This window comes from Castanea sativa, chromosome 8 (assembly GCF_040712315.1).
Source record: "Castanea sativa cultivar Marrone di Chiusa Pesio chromosome 8, ASM4071231v1".
In the NCBI taxonomy this organism is placed as follows: domain Eukaryota; kingdom Viridiplantae; phylum Streptophyta; class Magnoliopsida; order Fagales; family Fagaceae; genus Castanea; species Castanea sativa.
Window position 1 is genome coordinate 19,905,252 of NC_134020.1, and position 11,395 is coordinate 19,916,646.

The following is an 11,395-nucleotide window of genomic DNA, read 5'->3' on the forward strand; positions in this document are numbered from 1 at the left end:
TCAATAGGTAATAAATCTCAGCATTTATGGGCAACGGCTAGTATGCCATCAATGGGAGCTTTGAAGTGCATAGCTCACTTGTTACCGTTGCTCCGTCTATTATGTTTCATCATCAATGCGCGCAATAAATGTGTAACACTCGTTTGGATCTTTATTAACATGGAATGACAATCCCAACTTATCTTTGACTCATCAATTGGTACGTATTTTATCATCTTTTACATTATCATTATTCCATGATGATGAAATTTTTTAAGATTTAATTAATATTGATAAGAAGTCATTAGCAGTAATAACAAATAATTATGACATTAAAAAATACTAACACAAATATTATTAAAATAATATCTGTAGGGGCTAGCTTTAGCCCCTGAGCCCAAACGACTGGAGAACCCAAGCCCAAATAGCCCAACATAATGAATTTGTAGAAAATGGGCTCTAAAACTAGGCTTTTATGGGTGAGATAACTGATGGAAAATTACATGTTTGTATCGCATACAAAACATACACAACGAAAAATAAACGGATCTACTTCAATCGTAATTGATAATGTACACTATGTAAATTTCAGAATATAGAATCAAGAGAGTGTACCTTGGTGCGGTGAATTTCAAAACCAAAGATCATAAGTTCTTGAGAATACTTTTAATCTTCACTCCAATTCCACTAACACCCAAGATGTGTGGTCTCTCAATCAGTTTTTGTTCAAGGGAGAATGAGAAAGTGTCCAACACTCATATACTTCACAATGATGTCTCTCTTTTTCATACCTAAAAATTTTGTATGTTTCTCTTCTTATAACTGATTATCTGATTGGGCTAGCCTTTTGGGCCTTTCCAATTAGGCTTTAGTGTGTGGCTTGGAGTATGACCAAAAGGGACCGATAAGACACTAGCTCCAATGGGCCTTGAGCTTTTCTGTCAACTCTTGATAAGTCCAAAGTTACCATTAACTATATTTAACACCACTATATAAATATAGTTGCACTCTAGGCCTTATTTATAAATTATATCCCAAGACTTTATTATAAATGCAACCCCTTCATAAAATATTCGTAGTAATACAGAGTCATGAAAGTAGACTGCCACTTTGTAAATTACTACATCTTATCCTTGAGTACCCAGTTTAATCCTTTTAAAAATTATTCAACATATATTTATGAAATCCAATTTACAACAACTTGATATCCTTGAATCTGTTTTTAGGTCATGTATGAATGATGGTGAGGTTATGTGTTAAATGACGTCCTTTCAAGTCGTGTATGAATGATGATATTAATAACTTTTATTGAGTCATGTATGAATGACAAAATTGTTATGTATTAATAAGTTTTATTAAGTCATGTATAAATGACGATTTTGTTATGTATTAATAACTTTTATTAAGTCACATATGAATGACGATTTTAAGTCACGTATGAATGGCGATTTTAAGTCATGTATGAATGACGATTTTGTTATGTATTACTAAGTCATGTATGAATGATGATTTTAAGTCGTGTATGAATGACGATTTTGTTATGTATTAATAACTTTTATTAAGTCACATATGAATGACGATTTTGTTATGTATTAATAACTTCATTTTAAGTCATGTATGAATGACAATTTTGTTATGTATTAATAACTTTTAGGTCATGTATGAATGATGATTTTATTATGTATTAATAACTTTTCTCATACATGAGTGGTGTTTGTTAATACGTATTAATACTTTTTCTAAGTTATGTATCAATGACGATTTGGCCATAAAATCAGCTACGTATAATTCCTGAATAGTGTTGTTGCCCATGTTTTATTGATAGAGAGATAAAATATTCCTTCGTCTATGTAAGAAAAACAATAATAAAAAGAGGAACTACATCTAAATGAAAGTAAGCATTTTGAGATACTTGGGGATTCTTACTGATAGTATCTCTTTAAGTGTTCTATGTTCCATGGGCGAGGTAGTTCTTAGCCGTCCAAGGTCTTCAAGTAGTATAATCCTTCTCTGGAGTGATGAATGACTTGCTAGGGTCCTTCCCATGTTGGACCTAACTTCCCTTGGGACGAGTCTTTTGTTGCCTGCGAGACTTTCCTAAGGATGAGGTCACCTATGTTGAAGCTTCTCACATTCACCTTCTTGTTGTAGTATCTGGCCATTGCTCCCTTGTACTTTGCCATCCACTTCATTGCCTTGTCTCTCACCTCGTCGATCCGATCCAAATTGTTGTTGAGTTCTTGCTGGATCATATCCAAATGTCAGTCTGAATGGCGTTTCTTTCGTTGACACTCTTGTGGTCGTCTTGTACACCCATAAGACGTTAGGCAGCTCTTTAGGCCATGCACCCTTTGCCCCCTTAAGCCGAGTTTTGATCATTTTGAGCAGGCTTCTATTCATCACTTTAGTTTGACAATTAGCCTGAGGGTGTCTTGGAGAAGAGTAGTGGTTCTTGATGCCTAAGTTTTGGCAAAATTTTCAAAACTTAGGATTGTCAAACTGCCTCCCATTGTCCGATATGATTACGTTAGGAATCCCAAATCTGCAGATTATGTTCTTCCATACAAGACTGGTGATCTTGGCTTCTGTGATCGTCATTGCTGGCTTAGCTTCCACCCATTTCGTGAAGTAATCGATTGCGACAATGAGGAACTTGTACTACTTCCTTCTTATAGGGAGTGGTCCCATTATGTCGATTCCTCATTGGGCGAAAGGTCATGGAGCGGTTATCGACATCATCGGCATTCATACAAAATCGTCATTCACCTATAAGGAGTGGTCCCATTATTGTTTGTCTTCAAATCATCATGCTTGGCTGGTGTAGTATACCGGCCTCTACACATCTTTCTCTTCTCTAATTAATGCCGAGCTTACTACTGTGTTGGATACTGCCAAATAGAGGTGCAGCTTATCTCTTGTTACTGAAGGGCTTAACAATGGCGGTTGTGTTAGGTATTCTTTTTACTTCATCAAGGCTTCTTCACATTTGTTTATTCACTGAAAGGCCTTCTTCAAGACTTTGAAGAAGGGTAGATACTTGTCTGTGTCTTGAGAGACGAATCTGTTCAATGCCGCAACTTTTCCTGTTAAGCTCTATACTTCCTTTACTATTTTAGGGGACTTTACCTCTATTATTGCCTTTTTCTTGTCTGGATTAGCCTCTTTGCCCTGTTGAGATATCATGAATCCCAAGAATTTTCCTGATGAGACAGCAAAGACACACTTTGTAGGATTTAGTTTCATCTTATACTTACATAGTGTGTCAAAGGTTTCCTTTAGGTCATCCAAGTGGTCTACTTTGTCATTGCTCTTCACTAGCATATCATCTACATATACTTCCACATTTCTTCCTATCTGATGAGAGAACATGATGTTCACCAACCTCTGATATGTGGCACTAGCATTCTTTAGTTCGAAAGGCATCACCTTGTAATAGTATAACCCTTGGCTAGTGATGAATGTGATCTCTTCAGTTATAAAGGCATCACCTTGCAATAGTATAACTCGTGGCTAGTGATGAATGCGGTCTTCTCTTGATCTTCCTCGTTCATCATAATCTGATTGTAGTCGAAAAAGGCATCCATGAAGCTTAAGAGCTTGTGTCTGGCAGTTGAATCCACCAGTTAGTTGAAGGGGAAGTTATCCTTCGGGCATGTCTTGTTGAGATCTATGAAGTCAACGCACATCCTCCACTTGCCATTATTCTTCTTTACAATCACTACGTTGGCTAGCCATTGAGGGTAGAATACTTCCCTTATGAAGCCTACCTCTAGGAGTTTCTCAACCTCTTCTGCTATTGCCTTATTGCGTTTAGGCGCAAATATTCTTTGTCTTTGTTGTATTGGTATGCACTCTTGATTAACATTAAGACGATGTTAGATGACTCTTCTGTCGATACCTAGCATATCCTCGTACTTCTAGGCAAAAACGTCTTGGATCTCTCTTAGGAAGTCTGTTATCTTCGTCTTCTCTGAAGTTGAAAGTGCTGAATCTAAGGACGAACTCAATTTCTTGTGGCACTTCTGACAGTTTGGGGATTGGTTTAGGTTTGTCTATCATCCACGTGTGGTTTTCTCCTGATGCTAAGGCAGCTTGATAGCACTCTCTTGCGAGGACTTGGTGTCATTTGACTTCCCCTAAGCCGTGAGCTGTGGGGAATTTAACCTTTAGGTAATAGGTTGATGTTTCCGCTTTCAACTTGTTGAGCATTGGTCATCCAAGGATGATGTTGTATGTCGATGGGCAATTTACAACGAGAAAATCAATCTCCTTGGAGACTTATGCTGGATAATTGCCTGCAATTATGGTTAGCTTAACAACGCCTTTGGGAATAACCCTATCCCCAATGAAACTTACCAATGGGGAAGTGAATGGTCGAAGCCTTTCTTTGTTTAGCTTCATCTATTGGAAGGCTGGCAGATAGATGATGTTTGTTGAGCTTCCATTGTCTACTAATACCTAGTGCATGTTGAATTCTTCCATCCTGAGTATTATAACTAGCGGATCGTCATCGGGCTATCTAACACACCGAGCGTCCTTCTTTGAAAAGATGATGTCCGGTTCGCTGTATCTAAGCGTTTTTTAAGGTGGAAATCTTGAGTGCACGTTGTTCACCTCTCTCGCATATGCCTTCTTCAATGATTTGGAGGATCCTCCCACTACCAATCCTCCTAAGATCATCCTTATTTCACCTATGGGGGCTTTATTTCCCCCTGTCTCTGGCTTCCTTTCCTTCTCGTTCCTCTGTTGTCTTCTATACGGCTCTGTTCTTCATACAAACTTCTGCAATTTTCCCTAACGGATTAATGTTTCTACTTGGTCCTTCAGATGCCTACATTTGTCATTGCGATGCCCATGGTCCTAGTGGAATTTGCAGTACTTGGTTTTGTCTCTTACTTTTGTTGGAGTGTAAATGGGTCTGGGCCATTGCAAAGAAGGTTTGTCCTTTATCTGCATCAATATTTGCTCGATAGGCATTACTAGGGGAGTGAAACTAGTAAACTTAGGCCTTCGATATGAGAGATTCTTCTTTTTGTCCAACGCATGCCCAGTGCCCTGTGTCCCCTTCTTCTTATCATGGTTGTAACTGGTTCCTTCGTCTTGTTTCCTTTTGGTCGTCACACCTTTAGCAGTCACAGCGTCTTCTGCATTCATATATTTCTGGGCTTTGTGAAGTAGTTCTGCCACTGTTTTCGGCGGACTCTTGGTGATTAAGAAGAAGAAATCTCTTGGTAGCAACCCTGCTTGGAAGGTCATAAGGATGACTTGATCTTCTGCTTTGTCCACCTGCTGCAACTCTTTATTGAAGCACATCATATATTGCCTCAATGATTCTCCCTCTGCCTGGCGTATGTTGAGAAGATGTCCAGTTGGCTTCTTGTGTCATTGTCCTCCAATGAAATGACAAACAAAACTTTTGCTAAGCTGATTGAAGTTTGCAATGGTGCTTGAGTGTAGCTTGCCAAACCACACCCTAGCTACACCTTTCAGCGTCGTTGGGAAGGCCCTACACATTACTTCGTTTGGGGTCATCTGCAAAAGTATCAAAGTTTTGAATGACTCAATGTGATCCAAGGAATCTTTTGAGTTATCAAAGGACTCTAGTTAAGGAAGACGAAACTTCTGTGGGAGTGGACGGTTCAATACTTCTGTGGTGAATGGTGAATCTGTCCTCCAGATCATTCCATCTAAGTTCTCTACGGCTCTGTCTTTTACTGCTTTCTTGAACTGGTCCATCTCCCTCCTCATACTACGAAGCTCGCTCTCCATTTTGGATGAGTTTTCTTTTGATGTTCTCGTCCTCTTGTTGACCTGGCTATCTGACCCTTCCTCATTATGGTTTCCTTCAATCCTCTGATGCTCTTCTTCATTCTGATTCTCCATAGTCTACTGTCATTCCATATTCTGGGATTCAACAAATTTCCTCAGTTCTTCATTATGGTGAGTCAATTCTTCCAAACTGGCTATCAGGGCTTGAATCTGCTATGCAGCTTGTTCAGCATCTATCTCGTGCTACAAGGTTCTCTTTTGTCACTTAGGGAAGATGGCTTTGAATAATCAACATTCCCAGAGACAGGGCCAAACTGATGATGCGAAAAATCACCAACTTGAAGACCTCATCTCACTGGATGGACGATCCCATGGTTGGTCGTGTATTCAGTGCAAACCTGCAAGAAAGCTTGGGAAAAAAGTATAATACACCGGTGTGGTGTGTGCCAAAAACACTCTGATGCTTAAGTCAGAAAATAGTTGTTTTGAGAGAAAATCACTTGGAGTAGTTTTTTTTTTATCCGTATTTGTGCATACCTTTGGATTATGTAGTTCCTTTCTTTTATAGTTGTTTCCTATCTTAATGGGTAATGAATTTTCAGCATTTATGGGCAACGACTAGTATGCCATCAATGGGAGCTCTGAAGTGCACAGCTCACTTGTTACCATTTCTTTGTCCGTTACGTTTCATCATCAATGCACGCAATAAATGTGTGACGCTTGTTTGGATCGTTATTAACATGGAATGACAATCCCAAGTTATTTTTGACTCATCAATTGGTATGTATTTTATCATCTTTTACATTATCATTTTGTGCTCCATGATGATGAAATTTTTTAAAATTTAATTAATATTGATAAGAAGTCATTAACAGTAATAACAAATAATTATGACACTAAAAAATACTGACACAAACATTATTAAAATAATATCAATAAAATTTTTATTTTTATTATTATTATTATTATTAAAAAGTTGATACTAAGTATGAAATAAACTTCTTTATATATACATTGTCATTTTTGGTAATTTACAACTCAAATTGCCACTTTTATAGGTGCTAGCCAAATACTCAACTTTTTCAAAAAACATTTTTTAACAGTTTCTACCAAAGGAACTACTTTTTAAAAAGCCTTGATTCATACTGCAAATTTTGAAACCGCTATTTTTTCAAAAAGTACAGTACCAAAAAGACCAAACTCACCCCGAATTAAGTGATAGAATAGTGTATCATCGCCAAGTATTTTCTATGGCCCAAGAAATTCACAGTATGATTGGTGGCTCATTTAAAAGAAATAATAAAAAAGTATAATTGAACCTCTGAAGAATGAAGGTCTCAAAAAGTGTTACATAACAATTGGTGAAATTAAGGCTGCGTTTGGTTCGACGGTAAATCAATTCCGGACGGAAAATCATTTCCGGGAAAAATATTTTCCCGTAAAGAAAATGTACTCATGCTGTTTGGTTGCACCATGGAAAATAAGGGCAGCAAACAAATTCCACTGTTTGGCATTTTCTGAAATTCGTTTTACTGTATTCATTTTCCCATGTTTGGTTTGTTCACACATTTTACGGAAAATATGAAATGCATTTACAAATAAAAACCTGCATTGCCTAGATGAACCTGTAATAGCACAAAAATAATCATCCACTTCAACAGTTACAAAAAGCATCACAAAAATAATCATCAACTTCAACATCAACAAAGAGCATCCGAATATCACGTGGTAATATATATATCAAAACGCACATAATGTACTTTCACCATTACAAGTCCATGGTATGCAAAATTGATACCTACACGTGGTATCTGAACAGTGCACATGTGCCCTACATGCTTAAAGTCACCACACATAACTTGGGCAATTGTATCGTCCCAATAATACAAAAGAGTTCACATCCTACAGGTTACAAATACATACATAGGTTGCTTACCGATAATACAATTGTCACATATATCATTCAATGTTAGGATCATACTAGTACTACATCACACACAATCCCTACCATCACAATCAGCACTAAACAGACAAGTCAGAGTCGAGTGAACAAATAACTATCCATCCAAAGCTTCCTCAGCTTAGCAGTCTTGGCCAAAAATCCCCTAGCTACCTTCTTATTTTCACACAGATGGTCAAAGACAGTTGCGAGCATATCTTCACTATAGCCATCCGCCGCCATAGCCATCACCTCAGAGTAAAGACTATTAAAATCAACAGGCCCCCGACTGATTTCTTTCAAGGCCATAGCAATTTCCTTAAGCTCGATCGACAAATCGCCGAGCGCTATCATCAGAGGGAGGTGCACGGCCTCTTTTGCGGGACTTTGAAAGTGTGGACCCAGTGGTGGACGATTCTACCACATTCTTCCCCTTATCCACCACACCCTCCTCCCCATTATCGCCCACCATCTCGTTCCTCGCATTGTCATGCTCGTGTCAATATCAACATATGACTTAGCAAAGCTTCCTGTGGCCAAATCCTTACCCACTACAATGGCCAACTCATCATACATCTCTATCTTCTTGTTCAAAAAATCAGCATGCTTACGATGCGCCTGTAAGGGAGACAGGAACATACAATAACAATGCAATGATCACTTCACTCATAAATTCAATATTCAATTCAATATTGATGTCATTAGATGATTTATGTGAATGATAAACAAGTATAAGCTATTATTACCACAAGAGACATAATCCATGATTTATGGGATAAGAACAATAGAAAATATAATGCATAAATATAGTTGAAAGCCATACCATAACTTCCTCTTGGTACGTCTTCGCATCGCACGTGATCATTTTTAAGCTATCATCCCAACCGAACCCACTCTTCTTTTGAAGAGTTTGAATGGTAGTCCACATTGTCCTCAAAGTACGCATTCGATTCTCAACATACGAGGGGTGGCACTCGACCCCAAACTGTTCAGTTATCGCCTTGGCGACAGTAGCGAAGGAACTGGGCTTAAAAGTGTTCGAGGGCTTGTTGCCCTTCGTGGCCTCTTCGGCAAGTACAGTTAGCATGCACGTGTGCATTGGTGGCAACCATCGGAATTGCTTACTACCCACCTTTTCTTTCCCTTTCGACATTACTACATATGATAATTGCATAGTGAGACTAGTATTTAAACAATCCAAGTAGCATTTACAAATTACTGTGCATATGAACAACAAATCAAACACACATACAACCATGATTATAGATGTACGCAACAGAACAAAACAACTACTGGAAATAACAATGTATTGTTGAAAATAATGATCCTTACACCACCAGAAGTCTACAGTAAATAGATTAAGCATATATAAAACAAGAATACAGTACATATGACAATCATATAAATCTAAATAAAGTTCAACTCTCCACTCCTAGTATAATCAGACCACATAGCTTTGCATATCTCATTTCTCTTAGCATTCCACACTCTACTGTCTTCAATGGAATCCCGACGTGACTGTGTTTCTTGTTGGGAGCCACTACCCTCTACTTGGTTCATTGCAGCTTCCATAATATAGTCAGCAGGATCAACCCCCATAATGTGATTATGAATCACACAACATGCTAACACTACTTTCACTTGTGTTTCAAAAGACCAAAATGGTTCTGCATTCAACACTCGAAAACGTTTCTTCAACACTCCAAACCCTCGCTCAATGGTAGTTCTCAAGGAAGAGTGTCGGAGGTTGAACAATTCTTGTTCATTCTTAGGAGGACGATCACTAAACTCTTTCAAGTGACATCACACACTCCGATAGGGTGACAAAATTCCATTTTTATTACCATACCCAGCATCACTAAGATAATACTTACCTACATATGTTCAAAAATAAAACCAAATCACTACTATGCTTCCAAAAATGCACAAAATTTATTAAACTAATAAACTCAAAAGGTGAAGTAATCCTATAATACCTGAGGGAATTGAAAATCCCCTTGGCCTAGCAAATGCATCATGTAACACACGTGAATCATGTGCACTGCCTTCCCATCCAGCCAATACATAAGTGAACTTCAAGTCAAAACTAATGGCAGCTAACACATTTTGTGTGGTTCCACCTTTGCGACCACGAAACCTTCCTTGTATCTCAGGTGGCACAGATGCACGAACATGTGTACCATCTATCGCTCCAACACAATCCTAATTTTCGACAAACATAATGATTTAGAATTACACAAACTTTCACAATTTACACATATACACAAGTCTTAATATTTACCTTGAAATAGGGGTAGAACCTTCTACTATCCCTTATCTCTGGGGGTGTATCTTCGCTAGGCAGTCTTATTAGAGTTCTATATAATTTCAGGACCCCCTAAGGACGACGTTGAAGTATCTATGGACAGTTTCAGTTGATCTATAGAACCGACTACCAATTACACGAAACCTCACATTATGACCAATAATGTGTAAAAAAATTAGCACTTGCTCCGTAACGGACATGTGCGTAGTAGGGCGTATGTGCTCCCCCTCAGTGAGGATGTGACATAAGTGGTGGAAAGCTATAGGTTTCATCCTAATTTGACTAACACAAAGTCTCTCACTTCCATGCAGAATACTATTTATGTAATGCTCTCTTTCGGCTGCATGATTAACATAAGGCGCCCTAGGCAGTCGTCTACGTCGCAATTTCCTTACCAACGCAACCCCCACGAGGACGTATGCAACCGAGGCAAGAACTCCGCTTTGGTTTTTTTCTTCATCTAAAACATCACAAACATTGTGGTCTAAGAGGTATGCAAACAAGCATGATATTGAGTACACAAGATATAAAAACACAACAAGAAACAATCCAAATTCAAGCAATCAATAGTATTTTTTTTTTTTTTTTTTTGAACAAGTGAGATCAAAACCATTATGAGCAGCCATAAAATGTTTAATTCCCCTTTAAATAATAATCTAAACATTTTCTAGCTAAACAGTAGAATACCCATCAACAAAAACACCAAGAGCTTTAACACCAACAAATCACATTGCATTTATATTTCTGTATAATTGTAAGAGCAGCAAAATTGAATTTCTGAAATCAATAATTAAATAAATAACTAGATAATTAAAAAAAAAGTAAATAAATAATTAAATAGGTATTTAATTAAATAATTATATATATATATATATATAAGCCATATCGGTTCAACCCAAAGTACCATTTGTAGAGGGTGGGTCGAAGGTTTGGATTGGGTTTTGTAGAGGGGTGGGTCGGAGGTGTGTGGGTCGGAGGTAGGTGGATTGGGTTTTGTAGAATGGGTTGGAGGTGTGTGGGTGAGGTGTGTGGGTCGGAGGTGGGTGGATCGGGCTGTGTAAAGTGGGTCAGAGGTTGTAGAGTGGGTCGGAGGTTGTGGGTGAGGTTTTGTAGAGTGGGTCGGAGGTTGTGGGTCGGAGGTGGGTGGATCGGGCTGTGTAAAGTGGGTCGGAGGTGTGTGGGTGTGGGTTTGTCCAGTGGGCCGGAGGTGTGTGGGGATCGGAGGTGTGTGGGTGAGGTTTCGTCGAGTGGGCCGAAGGTGTGGGTCGTTTGGTGTGTGAAGGAGAATGCGAGAAAAGGTGGAGGAAACTCACCGTGGGAGAGTGGCAGCGCTCGTCGGACGGTGGGTGTAGCTCGGACTGGCTTGAGGCAGGGAGTGGAGCTTGACTGGAGTGACTAACAAT

The 11,395-nt window shown here is 38.6% G+C and overlaps 1 protein-coding gene across 1 annotated transcript; it reads right to left on the minus strand.

Moving 5' to 3' along the window:
• Window positions 1-8,104: 8,104 nt before the first annotated feature.
• Window positions 8,105-8,840, minus strand: LOC142605974 (L10-interacting MYB domain-containing protein-like). The gene is made up of 2 exons (XM_075777399.1): window positions 8,511-8,840; window positions 8,105-8,305 (listed from the first exon to the last, which is right to left on the minus strand). Exons 1-2 carry the CDS (start codon window positions 8,838-8,840, stop codon window positions 8,105-8,107), a joined length of 531 nt encoding a protein of 176 aa, XP_075633514.1.
• Between the last annotated feature and the right edge of the window lie 2,555 nt (window positions 8,841-11,395).